At 42.4% G+C, this 23,609-nt stretch overlaps 1 protein-coding gene across 12 annotated transcripts in view; it reads right to left on the bottom strand.

Annotated features, from left to right (window-relative positions):
* DCUN1D4 (defective in cullin neddylation 1 domain containing 4) overlaps positions 1-23,609 on the bottom strand; it is an 82,288-nt gene that overhangs the window by 22,362 nt on the left and 36,317 nt on the right. For 11 of the 12 annotated variants that reach the window (XR_013352184.1, XM_077847974.1, XM_077847973.1 and 8 more), the window contains 4 exons: positions 19,010-19,124; positions 16,085-16,176; positions 6,338-6,408; positions 1,823-1,914 (listed from right to left, as the gene is read on the bottom strand). Coding sequence is in view for 11 of the 12 variants with exons in the window: in XM_077847974.1 (XP_077704100.1) it covers positions 1,823-1,914; positions 6,338-6,408; positions 16,085-16,176; positions 19,010-19,124 (370 nt within the window). In the remaining variant the exon portion in view is untranslated. Of the gene's footprint in view, positions 1-1,822; positions 1,915-6,337; positions 6,409-16,084; positions 16,177-19,009; positions 19,125-21,087; positions 21,400-23,609 lie in introns of those variants that run through there. The other variant, XM_077847980.1, reaches the window with a different exon arrangement.

Here is a 23,609-nt window from a genome sequence, read left to right as displayed (position 1 = left end):
CAAAACACAGGGGAAAAGGCCTGGCACTGTGTAACATTCTTTTGTAAAGACAAATATGAAAAAGAATGTAGAAGTACATAAAAATGGGTATTATCCCCTCCCTCTTAAGACAAATGAAAATGTGCCTGAAAAATATTAATGGTGCTTCCTCTGAAGCCTTGAAATAAAATCTTGATATGGCCACACATTCATCATCTCCAGGGACCCTTCAAAAGGAGCAGCCATCCTGTGCTGTGTTTGGAAGGCAGTGAGGAAAACAATCAAAGTTAGCATGTTCCCAACACCAAAAAACACAATTTTTAAAGAGACTTCAGAGGACTTAACTCTAAAATTCTAGAGCATGCTGTCAGGAAGGTGTATCAAGGGTGACTTGACTTTTACCTAACACTCGTTTGCCATCAGACGGTAACTGTTAGAGGAAGAACATGACTTAGGAATCAGAAGTTTGGGGTTTTCTTCCCAATCCTGCCACTTAGTTTAACGTTTCCTGTATCCCTGCTAAGCTTCGGTTTCCTCATTTGCAAAATGTGCAGGATAAAGCCTGATCTGTCTTCCTTAGCAGGCAGCCATTAGGCTCACACGGGAGGAGCAGTGAAAAGTGCAATAAGACTACTACAACCAAAAAAAAAAAAAAAAAGACTACTACAACCAAGTGCAAAGAAAGCACTCTCATCAATAACAAATGGACAATGCTAGCAAGTTGACAAATTCCAAAATTGTTTAAATAAAACCATAAATCCATTTCCACTCCAATTTCAATCCAGTAAATATCAAAGTCTGTTATTCCAAGTTAAAGAAAAGGAAAAGAGCCATCCCCCAGCACTTTAGACCAAACTTCTCATGCGAAGAATCAGCACTTCGTCTTCCAGTACCACGAAAACACTGACTCACCCATCCCCACTGTATCCTTCAATGCGGAGTACAGAGTAGCAACTGTTTTCCTGAGTGAAACTCAAGTGCATGTACACCCTCACACATACACGCGTGTGCAAAGTGGACACATAAAAAAAAAACACTATTTCTTTTTTCTTATTCTGGCTCACGTAACACAAGTAGAAGCTATTACTACTTTTTAATCACTCGAGTAATCAAGCTCCAATTTTGCCAAAGCTAAAATCAGAATATATAAAATAGAAGACATCAAATAACTCATTTGAAAGTCAAAGTTTCTAGTCAACTTTTTCTCCCTACATGTAAACCAGATGCTGGTAATTTGCCTTTGCTATTTTTTAAGCTCTGCAAGTGTGCTAATATGGTAGTCACTGGACACATGTGGCTACCAAGCACTTCAAATACAGTTAATGCAAAATGAGACACATCAGAAATATAAAATACACACCAGATTTTGAAGATTTAATATGAAGAAAGAACAGCTCATTAATTTTTAAAATACTGATTATATGTTGGAATAATAACATTTTTGGATACTAAATAAAATACGTTAAAATTAATTTTACCTTTAGTTTAACTTTTTTTTTAATGCAACTGTTAGGAAATTTAAAATTAAACATATGGCTGACATCTATGAGAAGAGGCTGGTCTATTTCTACAGGGCAGATCTGTTCTAGAAGAATACTAAAATAAACAATATACGTTGTATAAAAATTTTAATTGCTAAAATTCATGCATAATGTCCTCTCTTCACCATATAAAAATAGGATTTGGTCTTTATACCTATGGCCACAGGGAAGTCGGCCAGAGCACGTGGCTTCCTCCAGTCACCTAACCCAGGCTCCCTGACATCCCGGGGAGGAAGCAGCCAGCTGGGGAGTGCGTGGAAGCCTCCCCCCAACCTCCAGCCCAGGGCAGCCTCCGGACTTACTGTAGAGAAGTCATTCCTTTTAACCATTCCTGTAGAGTAAAATAACCCATGTTTTGTGCATCCAGTTTCCAAGCTAGGACAAGCATAACTACCTGTATAAAAACAAACAAAAAAATAGACTGATCAAATCAGAATGACAGATCTTAGGAAATGAGACATATCAACAACTTCCCAAATACTTCTGTTCAGTCACTGAAATATGAACAGGGTAACTTCAAAAACGAGTTCTAGTTTGGAAAACATCTAAAAAGGTTGATAATTAGTCTGCTGACAAGACCTTAGGGAAACATGAACTCTTATGATGCATGATGGTGGAAGTGTAAAGCCATTAACCTCTCCAGAGGGCAGTTCTGCAATATTTATCAAAATTAAAAATGAGTTATTGACTCAGCAATTCCAGGACTTAAGGAAAGTTCTCCTATAGATATACCTGCACATACACACGAAGATGTATATGCAACAATGTTCTCTGTGGTATTATTTATAGCAGCCAAAGACTGAAACAACCAAACATCTATTAATAAGGGACTAATTAAACATTTCCTTGCTGAATACTCTCCACACAAAGGAATACGATGCTGCCATTAAGACAAACCAAGGAGAGCTATCAGCAGAAACAGGGAACAATCTCCAAGGTTTATTAAGTGAAAAGAACAGGAGCAGAAGGCTAAAAAATAAAAAGGTGGGTGGCAGGACAATTGTAATAGTGGAGTTGTATCACAAACACATTAATGTTGGTGAACAGAACCATATACACTGGAGGAATAGGATATAAAATGGCTCAACATTCCCCTAAAGAGGCTGTGCCTGGACCGAGCACAGGCTGAGGCCCAATCACTCCTCAGAGGGGCACCGCTCTTGCTCTGAGTGAATCTTCTGAGACCCTGCAGGTATCAGGAACCGTGATGACTCTAGTTTACGGCACTGCTTACCACTTAGCTGCTTTAGGGAAGAAATGGCCCAGAGATCCTGATGGTGAGTTTAATAAACACCGAAGGTGTAAACACAAAGTTACATTTCAAAAGTACATCAGCTTCCAGCTGTCCGGGACCCTGCACAGGGACACAGCCGGGTCTACCCATCCATGATTGGGGAAGAAGTGGAAGCCTTCCCATCTCACCTACCTCAAAGACCCAAGATTAAAGGAGGAGTAACTAAAAAAGAAAGTAGGTCAGCCCTAGACAGGTAAAGAAGAGGGGCAGGGATTTCCTAGGACCTTCCAGACACTCTGTAGGACTGAGTATCCTGGACGGCTGTCCATACCTAAGGGACACCCAAGTCCTGACCTGGGGACCACATACACACTGCTGAATGGCTACATCTCCATTTGTTGTAACAAAAACCAATGGGGGATATAAAAACAATGGGGAAAAAAATAGATGTTTCTGCAAAAGGTGGCCAGGGACTAGCATATTCCACATTTGGAAGTTAATCTGATTTCTTTACACAGGACCTGAAGGCTCACGTCAACTACCAGAAGAACTGCCCTAAAACATTAGTCCTCAGCCCCACTGGGTCAGGTGGTGATGGTGGTAAGAGGATGATATAACATGAAAAAATTAAGGCAAGCAGTCAATTAGAAATCACTTTAGATGATTTAATTAGACTCTGAGAGCCAACACACACATTAAGTACTCCAGAATAGTCATTTAGGAGGTTCAGAACGTCTGTCCTTTTATTTGCCAACAAGTTAGTTTGTAGACTAAAAATGTCCAGCTTTGTCTAATTTATAACTGCAAGATTAATGAAAGGCTTTCTCTCGATGCTGACTTCAGCATCAGTTTTCCACCTTGGAAATTATTATCAACAAGAACCCACTGAATCTAAGCCCTTTCATCAAATCTCAATTAAATCAGTACATAACCAGTTTTTAAAGTCACTAGGTTTTTTAGGTTAAAAAATCCAGACTAGTAGGTAGATTACTAGTACTGATTAGCAAACCAATGCATATCATCACAAGATATGATTGCTTAATAGGTTTAAAAAACTTTAACTTAAGAGGCCAGGATCTACTCAGAACTTCCCAAAAAGAGCTTACATGTTCTTCCAATTTACACATTTCTCCTCATGCCTCAGCTTTTCTTGGAATTCTGACTCCAGAATATCAATTTACCTAGGTAAAATAACCCACATTTTTCTAATTCAAACTCAGTATGTTCTCAAACAAAATCTATATTATATATTAAATCCTCTATCAGAAAGGTTTACAGTTCCACATTAACACTTGTTAAGTAAAAAAAAAAAATGGTTAGGGCACAGACACACACACACACACACACACACACACACACACACAAAGTATGCAAGAAATGTGCCTAAAAAGCCAAGTTGATATTTACAGTGAGTGTTTCTTTACACAAAATGGACCTTTTCTTATGGTAGCTAATCAGGATGTTAATTACTTAAATAAAGGATTTTGCTGTTGCCTTCGTATATGACAGATTTGAATTTTACAAGCCTGCTTAAATTTCATAAGCTGTAAAGGCAAGGTGAGGGTTTTTAAAACCTTTAAAGTGTTTTAAAGCGTTAAGGCAACAGTGAAGACAAGCCTTTAAAAAATTATTTTATTGCTTATTTTTCAGATGTTAACATTTCTGAAATTGGGATGCATTCACAATTGATGCATATCAGAGTTTACTTAGCAACATTTTTTCTTAGTGATTATAAAAAATACAGCCTCTATCAGTGGCATCTTAGAACTGAAGCACGGTAATAAATACTTTGGAAAAATATTCTAAATTCGGTCTCCTAGTCTAGTCTTCAATGTGACTCGACATTTCAAGACTCTTTTCCTACAGAAACTGACAACGAGAGGCCTCATGACTGCTCCCCAAAAGGATAACAACGGCATCTCTCCATTATGGAGTACTGGTATTTGAAGAACTAGAATCAACACCAGCACTCCCTCCACCCAACAGGTCCTTCTAGGCTGCTGAGAGTAAATGCTCACACAATGCCTCTCACCCTGGAGGCCTGAGCCTGGCCTCTGGATCCCTCCCCTTGGGCCCCACTGGCGTCCTCCAGCCCCCTCTGGCCGAGTGCTGATGACTATGCTCTGGGTAGAACCTTTAGGTCCTCTCTCAGGCCCAAGTCACTCTCACTCCTTACTACTCAGTCCAGAAAACAAACACTCTGCCAACCTTGGCCCAGGCCATCAGGAAACTTCCTTTCATACAGCCAGTAAAATGTTCTTTCCTAGGTCTATGACTAGTCTATGGACCACATCAGGCAAATACTATTGGCCCAGTTGTCCCCAAACCTTTATAGCAAGCTGAATAATTTATTAAGATACCTAAACTGGATCACATTAAAATAAAAAAATACAAGACAAAAATCCATGTAGTGAGCTAAAGGCTCTTTAGAAAATGTAAAGTGTTGGGGGGATTTGGGAGGAGGACAGAGGCACACAAACATTAAGAGTAGAGAAAAGTTTTAACAAAAAAGTGTGGTCTTAATTCCTAGTTTTGTTTTTTTTTGTTTTTTGTTTTTTTTTGATTTCTAGTTTTCTTTAAAAACATGATATATGCATGGGCACCAGCTAACGAGCCAAGAAGAGTCTGAATGAGGGGGATGATCTCTTAAGATCCCTCCTAGATCATAAATTCATTTAGAATCTGAGACATATTTGTTAAACTGGAGGCTAATACAATATTAAACTGCACAGTTAATGAGCCAGGACACTTGTATGAGCATCATTTTTCATTTTAGTTTGAGAGAGATGATGTAGGAACAGGGAAAAATATTCAACAATAACATGATGATAAGAAGTAGGAAAAAATCATTAAGCATATAAACTTAACTTCTAATGTAATTTTTTTCTAACGTAATTTTTTAAGGAAATACTTAAGACCTTTATACTAAAAAGCAATCCCAGAGTTAAATTCAATCAGAAGCAAAAGAACTATGAAAAATTCTTGATAATTACAATCTACGCAAAACTCTTACAAGTTATTAATTATTCAAAGATGTGGACAGGGCAGCCTTGGTGGCTCAGCAGTTTAGAGCCGCCTTCGGCCCAGGGCGTGATCCTGGAGACCCCATGTCAGACTCCCTGCATGGAGTCTGCTTCTCCCTCTGCCTGTGTCTCTGCCTCTCTCTCAATCTCTCTGTTTCTCATGAATAAATAAATAAATAAATCTTAAAAAAAAAAAAAAAAAAAAAGATGTGGATAAACTACATTAGCCCGCACAAATACAGAATAGACCGTGACTCAGTCTCCCGGCTGATCTCTTACTTGGAGGTACACAGATCCACATCACTTTTTAAACATCTAATTACTTTATTATATCTTTTAGATACAAGAAATGAAACAAGAGAAAAAAGTGACTAGTTACACCATACCAGTTACAACAAAAAATTTTGCTTAGAAATCAAATTAGAATTGGAACTTGTTTCTTAAATTGCCTCATAAAACTAACCCACCGTTACGTCTCTACTGTTGCTTCATTTGTCAAAGGACAAAAGAGTTAAGGAAAATAATCAATTGATTTGTCCAACTTAATAGGTTAGACTTACATTTTCTGGTTCAACACCAATGTCTTCACAAAATTTCTCCATTCCTTCAGGACCTACAACATCATCAGTACCTGTGATGAAATGCAATCTTAGATAAATTAAATCTACCCATGTAAACTATTACTACTAGAGTAGTAACATATTGTTAAAATATTATTAAAGTAAACTAAAATCAAACACTTACAGGCCATAAGCCTTCCTGAAAGAAGAAATCACTGAGTGATAAGTTGAAAACCATTCTGAATTTCTGTTACTTCCTTTTAAAGGATTCGGCTTTACACCGTCATTTAAGTCAATTTATTGCCACGCCTTTCAACCTAGGGACACAGGCTACAAATAATTTATGTTTAAAGATAAGGCTACCTGAGTCCAACTCCTCTGCTCTTTAAAGTAGCTTAAAGCTCTGACTTATTTTGGTAATAATTTCAATACATACAATCATCTCTGGAAATCTAGCAGGGAACCACACGATCTTCTTTACAAAATTAACTGGGAAACAACATAATTGCTTCTCTTACGTGGGAAAAAAGCAAGGAGTCTTTCTGTTCTTGATAAGGCAGTAAAGCCTCTTTCTTCCCACTCTGGCTTCCGCTCGGTTTCTTCCTGAAAGCACTGCCTACATGTTCCATCTCTACTTCATCTCCCATTCATCCTTCAACCACTGCAATTTGGTTTCTGCTCTCTCTCTACTGAAACTCTTCTTGTCAAGGTCACCAATAACACCTCCCCTGCCAAATCTGATAGGTAGTTGGTTTTTATTTGATCTGACCTTTCTGTGATATCAGAAACTTTGAAGCAGTTTTTTCTTCCCAAATCTGCCTCCTCCCACAGCGCCCAGAAGTACCCTATTCTCATCTGGTCTTCCTCCTACTTCTCTTTTGGCTCCTTAACATGTTCCTTTGCTTCTCCCCACTTGTTAAAGCTGATGCACAGAACTCCAGCCTGAAGCCTCCCCTAGTCCATTCGCTACCCTCTCCCAAGCAAGTTTCATCGATGCTCCAGCTCCCGGGCCCATGCTTTTCCCCTTAGTTTGGGGCTGTCTAGCACGCCACTGCCTGGCCGCCCTACCTCCTGTTTAACTGCCACAGCTAAACCCATCTTCTGCCCCCAGCCGCCTCCTGCATTTCACATTTTCATCCACCACCTCACTGAGTGGATCGTCCTTTTCCTCCTATATCGTCTCACTTGGTGGCGCCACCAGAAACAGAACCCCGGGAGTCATCCTGGACTCTTCCTTCTCCTACACTTTCTACATTCGGCCACTTAGCAAGTGCACTGCCAGTTTTTCCTTCCAAATATTTCTTAACTGTACCTCTCCTGTGCCGACCTGTTCAGGCTTTAGACTCACATTACCACAGCAGGCTCCTCAGGGCCTCCCCAGCTTCACAGCCCCGTACCCTCCAACCCATCCTGCACGCTACCACCTAAAGGAGCCATCCCAAACACAGAAGCCATGCTGGCTTAAAGGCCTTCAATGGCTCCCCACTACCTGGAGATAAAGTCCAAAGTGTGGCGTATCAAGTAAGGTTCCCCATGATCTAGTGCCTCCCTTCCTTTGCATCCTTCCAGTCTTTCCACCTCCACATCAAGTTTCTTGAAAATAAATCAACAAACAGTACTCAGCGAATAAAAGCCAAGACCCAGAAACACTTACCTGTGGTTTGCTCCGCACATACGTCCTGACACACACCCAACACCAGATGTTCTTTGCGGCCTCAGCCTATCTTCCTCTCCCTTCCCCGTGTTAGCTGGCTGCCTCATTCAGTTTTTAAGACCGAGAGCAGACAGGGGGTCCTCCACTCCTCCCCACCCCCACCTGTGGAGGCTGGGAGGGCCAGTCCCCTGGGCCCCCAGCAATGCCAGGAGAGGTTCTCACATTTGGCACATCTGTGCTAGGTCCCAGCTCAGCCGTCTTTCCAAGTTCCTCAAAAGTAAGAGCTATCGTGTTTCTCGTGTAACCTCAGCAGACCACCTGGCATGGAGTAGTTGCTTTTATAAAGTTTATTAAATGAATGAATGAATGCCAGCATACAGGAGTCACTCTACAGTCTTTGCACAGGACATGCCTCTAGATCTAGCACGCTCTGCAGAATCCACCATCTTCATGTGTCTCCATGTCATCCGGGCAACATTTACTGGACACTGTGTCCCCAGGAAGGGCGACAGAGCAGAGAATTCCTTTTTTTTCTTTTTTGGGGGGAAGATTTTATTTTTTTAAGTAATCTCTACACCCAACATAGAGCTTGAACCCACAACCCCAAGATCAAGAGTCACATGCTTACTGAGCCAACCAGGCACTCCAGGAGTAATTTCAACACAAAATAATAATAAAGAGATGCTTGACTGGCACGGTCAGTAGAGCATGCAACTCTTGATCTCTGAGTTATGAGGCCAAGCTCCACGTTGGATGTAGAGATTACTCAAAAAAAATAAAATCTTAAATAATAATAATAAGCCACAATGAATGTATAAAGGTGGTTGCCCTCAACAAAGGATGAATATTAAAATCACCTAGAGGGCTTGTCAGAAATTCTTAGCTCCCCTAAAGTCAAACTCTGCCCTTCCCTTATAGTGCGGCCATGGCAAATATTTTTTCTGCATGCTGTTATTTTCCTTTTGATCACAAATGTGCTGTTTTGTTACAAGATGTTTTGTTTCATATATCCAAATCTGTTACCCTTTTATGGGATTTTCTTTTTTCTCCTTTTATTCTACATGTTTTTCTATGTATTCCTAATTCTTTTATCTTGATTACTAGGGAAAGGGAGCTATTCTTCAAACAAAAGTTTAAAAACTGAAATCTTTAAGTAATAAATACTTAAATATTAAGACAATAATAAAAGTTACTATCCAAATAAAAGATTACTGTATTTTTAATTCAGTTATTTTTTTGCTACATTAATAAACATCATACAAGTTTTCATTTAAAAGTGAAAAAAATTAGAAAGCAAGTTTCCCTTCCAACCTCTCCCTACTCCTCGGAGACAATAATTTATTAAAAATGCCTTTAAGTAACCTTCCCAAAATAAATTGTTTATAGAATTCTATGTGCATGGAATAGGTACCTATTTATTTGCTGTTTCTGTTTATCTATGAAATTCTCTGTGGCTTTCCGGGCATAATTTGATCATTTCATCTCCAACAAGTGACCATTTTTGCCTCCTCCTTTCCATTTATCCCCCATTCTTTCTACCTCTCCTCTAATAGCACTGGCTCCTCATTTCCAAAACAAAGGCAAATAAGTGGCACAAAGGTAAGCATCCTTATCTCCTTCTTCACTCAAATGAAAATACATTTACCCATCTGATCGACTGCTAGCTTTGGCTTTGAGAGTGCATATGCCAACGTGTGTGCAGTCATGGGTATGTTATACAAATGACACATGAATACATCCACAAAGGAAAATAAAATACTCAGACAAAAGTCAGGGCAAAATAGACTAAAGAGAAAAGCTGTTTTCTCCCTTTCTTTACCAATCGGGCACATCTCCTCTCAGATTTTTATGCTCATATATGTGCAAATATACAATGAAATCACTTTTAAGTTTGTTTCTCTACACACAAGGGTTCATGCTACACCTATAAACCCTTCACCGAGCTTTTGTCACTGTGTATGCCTGGTGACCCCCTGGAGAGCACCCCCGCCACCACTGCCAGCGGAGGCGGCACTCATGGGGACCCTGTGCATGGCTCACTGTTCTTTACATCGTTCTGCTACTGTAAAGAATTTCGGCCATGAGATCAAAGAATAACTTCTCATAAGGAAATAGCCACATATTCCTATTTCGCTAAGTGGCTTTGTTTCTAGGAACAGACGTCTGTTTTTTTGGTATATACTGAGAGGATTCCTCGGGAGGTAGTTGCAGATCTGAAAACATTACTTTATAATTCTGTTAAAATTCCTGCCCCTTTTGGTTTCCATTCCTCCTGATTTAAAAGCTCTTTTGCCATAATGTGTTCTTTAGCCTGGCGAGCCGCCCATCTTCCCCAGGCCTGTGCACAAGGCCTCGGCGGGTCCTGGCTTCCTCCCCACCCCGTCCGCCCTCCCACCTGGCCACTGACACTTCTCTCGCCAGCATGCATCCCAAAGGCGATGCTTCTCAGTTTGTCTGTTCGTTGCACTAGAAAATCAGCTGAGTGCACCCCAGGGCCTGGCACACAGCAAATACCTCAAAGGAGGTTTGCCGAGGTATATGATGCAGTGGTTAAGTTCTCCAGTGTTTTTTCCTTTCTTCCAGATTTTATGCAATGCCACTGTCATGTTACCTGTATATACTTGCATCTGGGTTTGGGGTTTTGTTTTTTGGTTTCTTTTTTTGAGATTTTATTTATTTATTTGAGCGAGAGAGAGCACAAGCAGGGGTGGGGAGGGACAGAGGGAGAAGGAGACACAGAGCCCAACACAGAACTCGATCCCAGGACCCTGGGATCATGACCTGAGCCGAAAGCAGACACTTAACCTACTGAGCCACCCAGGAGCCCCGCATCTGTTGTTTTTAAACAGCAAGGTTTTAACCACATGACTTGCAGTGGCAGGACTCTGCCAAAAGTAGTATTTTATCCTAAAAATAGTAAACTATAGCTTGTTAACATTATGTAAAAGATACCCAAAATCCAGATATCTAAAACAACTGTTCTCTTTTTGTGATTATCTCTCTCGTGCACACATTTAGATTCAGTTATAATCACACTGTTGGGATTAGGATCGTATTTACACTAAATTTATGAATCCACTTGTAGAATTCAGCCATCTTAATTCTAACATTAAGAACTGAGAATTCTTAATTCTGAATATGCAACTGGATAACACAAAGTGGGTTAGAAGTGAAGCATGAAGGAGATTATTTTAAAAAGTTGTATCTAAAATCGTTAAGTTGTGGAATGCCCTGCTAACAAGAGAGCGGAGATACATCGGGAAAGCAGATGTACAGACATTAATCTGAAAAGAGTAGTTTCTCCCACTGTCCCAACCATTTTAGGCACTGCCCCTAAAAAAATATATTTGACCTTTTGAATGATGGCCCAGGGCCCTCATAGTGAAGTTTCCATAATGCCACCATGCTGCATCCCTGAGGCAAACAAGGCCACGCTGCCCCCTATGGCTGTTTTTGCCCTCTGCTCCCTTGCTGACAGGCCACTGGATCACTGAGCACCTGCTCCTCCTGGTCCCTGATCTTACTGCAGTAAACCAAAACATAAGCCTGTCCTAGAACTTAATCCAAAATAGAAACTAAGGGGCTTCCATTCAGGACCTGGGAGTATGTCTATGATCTGCTTGTGGGAGCTTCCCGATAACTCTGAATTCAGCGTTGGCATGTGCATATTTGGCTGAATTCCTTACTCTTAGATATATTTCAGAAAATGGAAATTATTAGGTAAATTTTTGATGCAAAACTGGTTCTTTTCAAGCTATTGGAAAGAAATGGGACTCCAGTTTCAGATGGAGGTTAAATAGCACTCGTCCACCTTCCTTTCTCAAGTCACAAAGACGTAAGGACCAAAGTCCAAAAGGGAGGAAACCTACGACCACAGCGCCCGGGAGGAAGAGCCTCCAGTGGAGTGGGTTTCATTAATTACATGTCTGAGAATCAGAAATGGAGCTAATAGGGATATTAAAAGGGGAGAGGCTACATCCCAGAATGTGTAAAGCAGTGCTGGGGTTAACAGGCCAGTAAGGAGCTAGGCTCAGGCTGCAGGAGCCCCAGGCAGCAGAGGGCAGGGCAAGAAGTGGAACCGAGAACTCTGGGTAGATGTTGGAAGAACTAAAGGGGCACCCCTATGAAACAACTCCTCCACCAAGGCCTGTATGATCCACTCCAGATTTAAGTGCAGGGAGTCCACCCAAACCGGCTAGCTCTTTCCTAAGGACACAGAACTCAGCATGGGTGTTAAAGCCTTCCTCGTGCTAGCTAGCTCATCCCATAGCACAACCTGACAGTCACCCTGGTCATCTCACCATTCGTTACTATTATTATTCACCATTGAATAATGATCTACAGCTCACATCCATGTGCTTGAGATCATTAAAAGTGAAAACTTTAATTGGGGCTCTGAATGATTCCCCAATTTTAAGCCATTTTCCCTTATAAAATGAGAATGGTGGATAAAAATAGGGATAGCCATACCCACAAAACTTTTGCAAGGATGAACTGCAAGGAGCCATCTGACAGGGATCTCAAGGAACCTAAAGAATGTGGCTTAAACTTTATCCCAAATGTCACCGTCCTGAGCCAGAAGAAAGCAAACAAGAAGGAAAACTGTAGCCTGTTCTCTTCTTAAAGGAAACAGAAGTGTGGTCATACCATGGAAAAATTATGTTTGCTTGTAAAGGAAGACACACACACACACAAATCAAAAGAGCTGTGCTCTGACGGTAGAAGCAAGTGTACTTTTTGTCTGTTTAAAACGTCCTTTTCCTAACTCACTTCATAAAAATCACTATGAACCAAGATAAGCAAAAAACCTTCATAATCAAAGTGATACAAATATGAGAAAACTCTTCATCCAGCACCCATCTATCAAACGCCTGGCAGAGTGCCAACCACTTTTCTTAGGAATACAAAATGTCTTCAAGAGATTCATTTCTTCATGATGTGACATGGAAATACATATGTTCAAATACTATGTAAGCATTTGTATGAATGTCCATGCCCTGCAAACACAATCCAGCTCAAACCTGTTCAAATTACGAAGGAGAATTCATCAGAAAGATACTGAGGTGGTTAACAAAAAATCCAAAGACCTCCAGGAATCAGAATCATGCCCTTTCAAGTCTACCACCCGAAGAGAAAGATACTCTTCTCCTAGCTTCAATCTGAAAATCTCAGGAAATGTTATCTGATTGGTCTGGCCTGAGTCATCTGCCAGCCCCATGGCACAACATCTGTGGCCAAAGGGGCCAGGCTCTTACCAGAAAATGGATAGGTACACAAAGATAAATGCAAAATGGATGAAAGATCTAAATGTGAGACAGAAATCCATCAAAATCCTAGAGGAGAACACAGGCAGCAACATCTTTGAACTTGGCCACGGCAACTTCTTGCAAGACACGTCTATAAAGGCAAGGGAAACAAAAGCAATAATGAACTATTGGGACTTCATCAAGATAAAAAGCTCTGCACAGCAAAGGAAACAATCACCAAACTAAAAGGCAACCTACAGAATGGCAGAAGATATTCACAAATGACATATCAGATAAAGGGCTAGTATCCAAGATCTATAAAGAACTTATCAAACTCAACACCCAAAAACCAAACAATCTATTCAAGAAATGGGCAAAAGACATGAACAGACATTTCTCCAAAGAAGACCTACACATGGCCAACAAGCACAGGAAAAAATGCTCCACATCACTAATCATCACGGAAATACAAATCAAAATCACAATGATACCACTTTAGACCAGTGAGAATGGCTAAAATTAACAACACAGGAAACAATAAATGTTGGTGAGGATGTGGAGAAAGGGGAGCCCTCTTGCACTGTTGGTGGGAATGCAGGCTAGTGCAGTCACTCTGGAAGACTATGTGGAGGTTCCTCAAGCAGTTAAAAATAGAGCTACCCTACGACCCAGCAATTGTACCACTAGGTATTCACCCAAAGAAACAGATGCAGTGGAACGCCGGAACACCTGCACCCCAATGTTCACAGCAGCAAGGTCCACAATAGCTGAACTGTGGGAGGAGCCACAACGTCCTTTGGCAGATGAATGGATAAAGAAGATGTGGTCTATACAGACAGTGGAATATTACTCAGCCATCAGAAAGGACGAGTACCCACCATTTGCTTCAATGTGGATGGAACTGGAGGGTATTACACTGAATGAAATAAGTCAATCAGAGAAAGACAATTATCATATGCTTTCATTCATATGTGGAATATAATAGTGAAAAGGACCAAAAGGGAAAGTGAGTGGGGAAAAAATTAGAGGAAGACAAACTATGAGAGACTCCTAACTCTGGGAAACAAAGGGTTGCAGAAGGGGGGGTGATGGGTAACTGGGTGAAGGGCATTAAGGAGGATAAGTGATGTGATGAGCACTGAGTGTTATACTATATGCTAGCAAATTTAATTTTAATTAAAAAATAATCATTTTAAAAATCACCATAACATCCCCCCCCAAAAAAATCACCATAACAAATAATGAAAAAATTTGAAATATTGTGAAAATTGGGATCCCTGGGTGGCGCAGCGGTTTGGTGCCTGCCTTTGGCCCAGGGTGCGATCCTGGGGATCCAGGATCGAATCCCACGTCGGGCTTCCGGTGCATGGAGCCTGCTTCTCCCTCTGCCTGTGTCTCTGCCTCTCTCTCTCTCTGTGTGACTATCATAAATAAATAAAAATTAAAAAAAAAAAAAAAAAAGAAATATTGTGAAAATTGCTAAAACATGACATAGAGACACCAAGTAAGCAAATGCCGTCCGAAAAATGGTGTAGGAAGATTAGCTTCATGCAGGGCCACCCCAAATCATCAAGCTGTAAAAAACACAGTACCTGCAATGCTTAATAAAGTGAAGCACATCAAAACGAAAGACAAATAAAAAACAAAACAAAAGAAACCTACACGTGCTGGGGGCGCTTGGTTGGTTCAGTTGGTGGTGTGTGCAATTCGTGATCTCAGGGTCATGAGTTCAAGCCCCACGCTGGGTGGAGAGATTACTTAAAAATAAAATCTTAAAAAAAGAAAAAGAAAGAAAGAAAACGAAAAGGGTGAGGCAGGGAGCGGGGGGAACAGCAATATCAGACCACAGGAGGCACCCTCGCTTTGACACCTAATGAAAGGGTAGGAGAACTAGTTATGAAAAATGTCCCGTAAAGTACAAAGAAGGCTATTAGGCTAATTAAGGGGCTTCGAAGATGTACAACGAGGGCTGTCAGATGGAAAAGCAGAGAGAAAACACTCCAGGTGGAGGAATGGCAGTGAGTCAGGTCTTCTAACCTGTAGGTTGCAGGGAGTTTTCAACAAGAGGCGAAGCTGGAGGGGACTGCTAGGGAATCACATGTACAATCTATTCAGTTTTCTTGTTTTTGTTTTTGTTTTGTTTTTTAAATAAGACAACGGGAGGCCCGTGAAACCTAGCTGGGAGCAGAGACAGATATGACAGGAAAATCAGTTTGCAAGGGGCTGAAATCGTCAAATTTATAGGCTATGAAAAGGCCAGAAACACGGCAAAGAGGAAAGGGAGAGGAGCCTTTGGCTCAAACTGTCTGGAAACACTCCTTTTCTTTTTGCACTGCACACAGCCACAGTGACAAACCACCCCTGGATTTCAGTATGATATTACCCAACCAGTTATTGTAAGTTGCAAAAATAGGACTGAATTTAAGACATTTTAAATGACAAAACAAACATTTTCTGCCAAATGATCTTTCAAAATAGACACTTAATATAAGAGATTCCATTGCACATAAGGGTTCAAAGCAGCAAAGCTTATTTTAACTTTGATGTACAAACCAAACAGTCACCCACTCCCAGCATTCTAAATAGGTTTCCTAGCAATCCCGAGTATTTCTCCCAAGTGCATTCATCTTTTCAGTTCCCTTCTAGTGTTCTGAATTCTTTGGCTTAGCTGCTGTCTATAAATAGGACATTTGGTGATTTGTTTCGACGATGTTCCCTCCCTCAAACAGGAAGAGACAGCACACAAACCACATCAGAAAAGTGCACATTTTTAAATCCTTTAATCCTCCCTGAGATAGTCCTTATTTTCACGAGGTTCAGTCTGAGATCATCTAAATGAGGACCTACCTGCATATTCGTAGAACCACTCTAAGCATCTCTTACTTGAAAAGGCTTCTTCTTCCGTCTTTATTCTGGTTGAATCATATTTCCTATACATGCTAGAAATCGAGAAAGGAGTCTGAAGTTATTTTAAAAGGCTGAGTTTCTCCTAAGTAGTAGATCGTTTTCATTCTTTCACCCAAACCAGACATCTATTCAGTATTTCCAGTTTATGTTAAACATTCTACTTCCTGCATTTGAAAGTTTCAGTTTTTTTAACTACAGGCAGACCCAAAACAGAACTGAATGGTAAATTCGTGATATACGTCTTTGCTCTGATTAAGAAGTCCTCAGTTAAGAACTGATCTGATGTATTCCCCTCTGCCTCATGAGCGAGAATGACTACAGAATGATAGAATGAGACACAGCCAGAAATGGCTACGGTGTCTTCTTCAAGGGTTGACCCTAGAACTCATTCACAGGACATGGCTCTGCATTAAATTCTCCAGACTTTCATGTCTTATGAGTCAGGGCGGGCACAGAACACAGTCTAAAGAAGAACCTGTCAGTATTAGACAGGTCAAGGGAACACTAAGCAAATAAAAAGAAACACTAAATTATGCGCAAGCCTCCGGGGGGGGGGGGGGGAACCTCAGGACAGAGAGGTGCAGAGGAACCCTGGCTTCCACCAGCCCACCGTAATGCCCCATTGTGGTAGAAATACCCAGCATGAGCTGGAGGACGGAGTCAGGAAGCCCGGTGGCCTCCTCCTGCCAACAGTGTGACTTTCTGCAGGAATTCTTTATTTCACAATGACCTGGGGCTAAGAACCAAGATTTTCCCTACCTGGGGAGGGGAGAGATGGCAGGATCTTTAAAATAGTCATTTTAATAGAAAAATTATGAGTATATACTTTTTCTTTCCCTCATTTATATATAAATTGCCTCAATAGGTGTGGTGTATACATATTTATGATTATTTACGAATACGGTTTTAATTTATATATTATATGTTGCAAAGATCATACATAATTACTTTTTAGTAAGTTTTTAGTCGTGACCTAGACATTCACCCGAGTATCTATCTATACCTCTGATTAGAGATTCGGGTTTTAATAGTGAACATGGCTATAGAGTATTAAGATACTGAAACTGCAAACCACTCGTTTTGTATTTCTTCTACAAGAGACAGCCATGGTACCCAGAAAAAACAGTGGGTACCGGCCAAGGGTTCAAACATACAGGTTCCAATCTTGGGCCTAGACATTCTCAACTCACAGGATATAACTGGTCAACAATACAGAGACCTACATATGACACTGCAATATTTGAATTGCCTAAAAATACTCTACATAAAAAAAGGACAATTGAATAGCATTCAGTAGATAAAAGAAAAATACTGACACATGCTTATTACATGGATGAACCTCAAAAACATCATGCTAAGTGAAAGAAGCATGACACAAAAAGACCACTCCACGTGAAATGTCCAGAAAAGGCAAACCTGTAGATGGAAGCTGGACTGGTGGTTGTGGGGGGCTTGGGGTTGGGAACAAGGGGTGACTGTGAATGGCATCAGGGATCTCATTGGGGGGAAAGAGGGCGGAGACGTTCTAAACCTGGTTTGTAGTGATGGTCACCTAACTTTTAACTACTTAGTAAAAATCACTGAATCGTATACTTAACGTATATGGTATGTAAATAAAATTGTATGGTAAATAAATAAAATTGTTTTTTTAAAAAGCCCAAGAAAGAAACTCAGCTAAAGCTATAGACCCCTATGCCTCTGGTGGCCAATGAAATGCTATCAGTAAGGGTATTTCACACCCTTCTGCAACACAGCTACTAGTTTTTAAACTAGCTTTTTCACACTAAATTGTATCAGACTGTGGTGAGAAAAAACAAGCGCCACATATTAGAGTCACAAAATGCTGTGTGGTGATTAGAATTCAACAGTTCCGTGACAATAACATCTATACTACCAAAGAAGTATTAAGTGACCTGGCTTCCCAAAGCTACTGAAAATCACTAGACATTGCTGGGGATGGTCTTCTCAGTCACTGCTATCTTCCTATAGATGGTATTTTCTACTCATCTGGGATATGAAGAGTTGACACCACTTTCACATTGTCGGAGTCCATCTTATCCTTCCAACCTAGCTGGGGCAGATGAGGTATCACAGCAAGAAAGAAACAGAAAAATCTTATCTCATCCCTTTGATTTGTAGATGTGAATATTCAGGCCCATTAGTGAGGTAACCCACAGAGCCAGAATGGAGGAAAATGGAAAAAAGGCAGAAAAGATCGAAGTTACGATGTCTGTTTATTGTCTTAAAAAAAAAAAAAAAAAAAAAGAGAGAGAGAGAAAGAGAGAGAGAAGAGAAAAAATGACTCATGAAAATCAAGGTGATCTAATAAAGATACCTAAAATAAATAAGTCAAATGACTTTTAGAGTCACCAAAATTAAGCAGTTCCCTTGTCTGAAAGAGAAGTGGTTTACACAGTCTCCTTTTTCACCGTTTCTAGCAAAGTCTCACTCATCTGAGCCTCAAGCTCTGCTCGGCTAACACTCCAAGCAGACTGAGAGCTTCCAGCTGCCGCAGTGCTCCCCAGCCTCTCGGCCCAGGTCCCCTGCGGAAGCAAGCACTCGGCCCTGTGGTTGTGTGTGGTAAGTGAGACCCTCGTAGAGAACAGATACGTACCGACCCGGTGGTCCTCAACAGGCACAGACGACAAGCCCTTAAAAGGAAAGAAAGAAACTCTACACCAGTTTTGGTGGATCAACGGACTGAGAGAAAACTTCAATTTCTAAGAACTCGACTTACCTAATTTGGTTTTTGTTTTATAAACCCACACGTAAAAGAAACATCACAAGGTAACTACACTTTGAAAATGTTAATTCAAATTCTTTGATACACGTCACCGAGTTTGATCTACTGTCTCTGCGACATACCCATCATGTCTACTTTTCTTGGCGGATAAGTCATCTCCGGAGGCAGGTCTCCTCTTTTTCCTCGGCGGCATCACTTTACTAAAGCAGTCTGAAGAGCTGCAAGACCGCAGGCTTCCTGGGGACAGAGAGCCACGGGGCACAACGGCAGGGTTAGCCACAGCCCAGCATTCCCAGAGCATCCCACCCGCCAAATTAAAAAATGTTCATGGCCTGTAGTGTTAAGGGGTTAGATGGTCTCCGTAAATGTTCTAAGGTAAAAAAAAAAAAAAAAGGGTGTTTAGTTCCTCTTTGAGAAAATGTTACAGTCAAGAAATAAACCTTGCAACGACACAAGTCAATACTCCCCCCACTAAAACCACATGAGAAACGGAAGTAATCACAATTTCCATTTACTCTCCAAAAACACTAATATAAATCATCAGAGCTTCCAGTGTCTTTTACGTGGCAATGTTCCTTCCAAAGGAACCGCACCACTATCTCCTTTGTGTATGTCATCAGGCAAGGCCAGGTCAGCCAGTCACCTTGACTCTAAAATACAAACAAGCACATCAGCCCCAAAACTCTTCTCTAATTTTCGAGAGATATCTGATCTTAAAAAACAAAAAACAACAACAAAAAGAAAAACAGGATTTAGATTTTTTTGCACAGCAGTCTGCTATGATCTTGAACAAAATTTCCATAATAATTTTTCATCCATTTCTGCCACTTTCCGCCAGGATTTTCAGAAGCATGACTTTCATTGGGTGAAAGATGTTCACGTGTAGTAACAACCAACAATCCCAGCAAGGAGCACTTACAGAGACCTCCCTGGGAGCCAGGCCCATTCCCAACACTTATACCATGTCGTCACTTGTTAACCTCCTACCAGGCTTATGAAAAGAGAAGCATTGGGACTGCCTATGCCGATCAGAGAATAGGGGCAGGGCAGGGAGAGGTTAGGCAAAACTTTAATTCAAACCCAGGTAGTCCCTGCTTCCGACGGTCTAAAACCCTTACAAATTACGAAACAATTATAAGATCATTAAAATGTGCCCATCCTGGCACAGGCGTTATCACATATGCCATTTGGGTCCCACAATAACCCCGAAAGCCAGGCAGGACAGGGATAATTATCTGTACGGGACAGATGGGGAAAACCAAAGCCTGGGCATCCAAATGATTTTCCAAAGGCCCCAAAAGTGTCTAGGGACGAATTCTGGACCCCCGTCTCTCTCCTCCTTCCAGCAGCCCGTTCCCGGAAGGCCCTGGGCTCTCAGGGAGTCAGAGGACGAGAGAGCAAAAGGGTGCTGGTGTCTGAACGATCCGCATTCAATGCATCAGCTCTAGCCCTTCACCCAACTAGGGGGCTTGGTCAGTCACCGACCGGGTCTAGTTCATCATTTAAAGAGTAAGAACTGGGATACCTCCTTCTCAGGGTTTTTTTTTGTAAGCTTTTATTTATTTACTCATGAGACACACACAGAGAGAGGCCGAGACCCAGGCAGAGGTGAGCAGGCTCCCCGCGGGGAGCCCGAAGTGGGACTCGATCCCGGGACCCCGGGGTCGCGCCCTCCACCACTGATGTGTCCCCCGCTCAGGAGTTTTACGGAGACAAACACCCGATAAGAGCTTGGGCGCCAAGCCCTGCGTGAGGACCAACGCTGGGGATGGGGCAGGGGGGAGGCAGGGTGCGGCCAGGGCCAGGCCGGACCCCACGGTGGTGGCATCCCCATGCTGCCGGGCCGAGAGCCGGGAGAGGAAGGCTGGGGAGGGCGGCGAGCGGCAACAGATGGTGACGGAGCAGGAGCAGAGGCCTGAGGCCCATGCCCCGACGGCCCTTCTGGAAGTCTGCTCCGAGGCCAGGGACGGCACAGTCAGTAGCTCACGGTCAGGACCCCGGAAAGGGCCACCATCGGGTGCCCGGGGTGACCGACGAACTTCAGGAGCCAGGAATGTGCAGCCGCACCTTTCGGGCCACAGACCAGGGCCAGAGCCCGACCTGGGCAGGTGCCCTGCACCGCGTGATGGAGCCTGTGCCGCCACCGTCCCGCCTCCCCCCTCAGCACAGAAGCGACCCTCGGCCGCCCCTCTCCAGGTCCCCACCAGGCCCCATCCTGCCGAGGATGGGAGACACAGGCCCAAGGCACCCGCAGCCCCACGGCGGCAGGAGTGACCGGGAGAGGAAGGGGGGGAAGCACTGCCCACACCACATGCGCCCCATCTTCCCTGCAAAACAGTCCTATTCAGGGGACCCCTGGGGGGCTCAGCGGTTTAGCACCTGCCTTCGGCCCAGAGCGTGATCCTGGGGTCCCGGGATTGAGTCCCACGTCGGGATCCCTGCATGGAGCCTGCTTCTCCCTCTGCCTGTGTCTCTGCCTCTCTCTCTGTCTCTCATGGATAAATAAATAAATCTTAAAAAAAAAAGAAAAATGGGCCTGTTTATAAACAACCCTAAAGCATACAAAACGGTCCAAAGAGTGTCAGAGTGACTCAAGCTTTTGCAAAAAAAAAAAAAAAAAAATTCTTGTCCCTGGATGCTGCGGGGTGGGGTGTGCACGATGCAGCAGCAGGGCCCCCAGCCGGCAGGCCCCCACCACCACCCCCCCGCTGTCCACGAGGAGACCAGGTGCCGGCGAGGACGTGGGACCCGGGAGCCCTCGCGCACCACGGGTGGGAGCCCAAACTGGTGCAGCCACCCTGGAAGACCGTACAGGGGTGCCTCAAAAAAAAAAAAAAATGGAAACTGGTGATACCCGATGATCCAGTAAACCCAAGGAGGACAAAAACACGAACTGGGAAATAATATTTGCATTCCTACGTGTGTTCGACTTTACTTACAACAGCTGATAAGGAAGCAACCTAAGCGGCCGTCAACGGACGAATGGATAAAGATGCGGTCCATACACCTCGTGGAGTATTAGCCACGAAAAAACATTTGCAACAACATGGAGGGAACTGGAGAGTATTATACTAAGTGAAGTCAGAAAAAGACACTGTATGATTTTACTTATATGTATGTGTAGAATCTAAAAAACACAAATGAAAAAAAAAATAGGAGAAAGGAATTAAGAGGATAAATGAGTCACAGGGATACAAAGTATAGCCCAGTCAGCAATACTGTAATAACTCCGTATGGTGTGAGAGGGTAACTACACTTACCCTGGTGAACACTGTGTAATGCACAGAAATGTCAAATCAGTATGTCTTATACTTGAAACTAACAGGGATCCCTGGGTGGCGCAGCGGTTTGGCGCCCGCCTTTGGCCCAGGGCGCGATCCTGGAGACCCGGGATCGAATCCCACATCAGGCTCCCGGTGCATGGAGCCTGCTTCTCCCTCGGCCTGTGTCTCTGCCTCTCTCTCTCTCTCTGTGACAATCATAAATAAATAAAAATTGAAAAAAAAAATTAAAAAAAAAAAAAAAGAAACTAACAGAACATTGATGTCAACTATAATTTAAGAGGGAGGAGGGAAGGAGGAAAGAGTGGTCTGTCTTAAACCCAAAGCTCATTTTGCCCTCCTTGGGTTTGTATGCATGAGGAACAGTCGGTGGCTCCTGGGTGGCAGAGGCGATTAAGCATCCAACTCTTGATTTTAGCTGAGGTCATGACCTCAGGGTCGTGAGATCAAGCCCCACATCAGGCTCTGGGCTGGGCAGACACTCCCCCTCTCCCCTGCCCCTCCCTGCCCCCTTGCACACCGCTCACTCTCACTCTTAAACAACAACAACAACAACAAAAAAAAAGGTCATTTCCTTCCAGTACTGGCCATGGCTTGGCTCTGAGCACCTCGTGTGGCAATAACCATTCCCTTACACCAGTGTTTGCAGAACGTGGAGGAAAATGCACTATCTCCTCAGCGCATCAAACAATGCACACACTAAGATCATGTCTTCACCAATATTTGCCCATAAAGGTTAATCCACTAGCTCCTCTCCTATCTGCTTCCTTGGAGGCAAACTGGTGTGATGTCTGGCTTCACTGAGTCCTACACACCAAGAGTATCATATTTTTGGTAAACGTACATGCATCATCAATTAACTAACTTTTTCAACTTTCTCTTATTTTCTTCCTTATTGACCCATGTTTTCCGTGAAAAGTTTCACAAATCATTTTTTCTTGTGTTTGTGTAAAATGAACTCATACTTAAGCCCAAATTTGGCATTTTTTTATATTTTTAAATTTTTTATCTTCTAAGAACCATGGTTTTAGCTTAGATTTTCCTCTGCTCCAGTGATCAGCATAAGCAAGTAGCTATTAGGGGGCCATCTTTTGCAAAAAAAAAATGATGTCTGCTCACCTTCCTGGTGCCCACCAGAGTTCAGGCATTCACTGGCTCACTGACCCTTTCACCCCTGCCTCAGAGGAAAGATGTGTCCAACTCATCCCCCAGGGAAGATACAAAGGACTACACGGCATAACTCCAGAGGCAGAAGCCTAGAACCCACAATGACAGTGAGGAGTGTCAGGCTACCTAAAACGCGATTTTTTAATATTGAGGCAAATAAGTTTACTTAAAATACTTTGCCAACATGAATCAAGTCAATAAAATATACAGAGGACGCAACTCAAGACTAATATGCCCCAAACCTGGTCCCCTTCTCCCTAGCATAGCTCCAGGG

This window comes from Canis aureus, chromosome 14, assembly GCF_053574225.1.
Source record: "Canis aureus isolate CA01 chromosome 14, VMU_Caureus_v.1.0, whole genome shotgun sequence".
In the NCBI taxonomy this organism is placed as follows: domain Eukaryota; kingdom Metazoa; phylum Chordata; class Mammalia; order Carnivora; family Canidae; genus Canis; species Canis aureus.
This window is presented reverse-complemented; position numbering and strand designations above follow the sequence as displayed.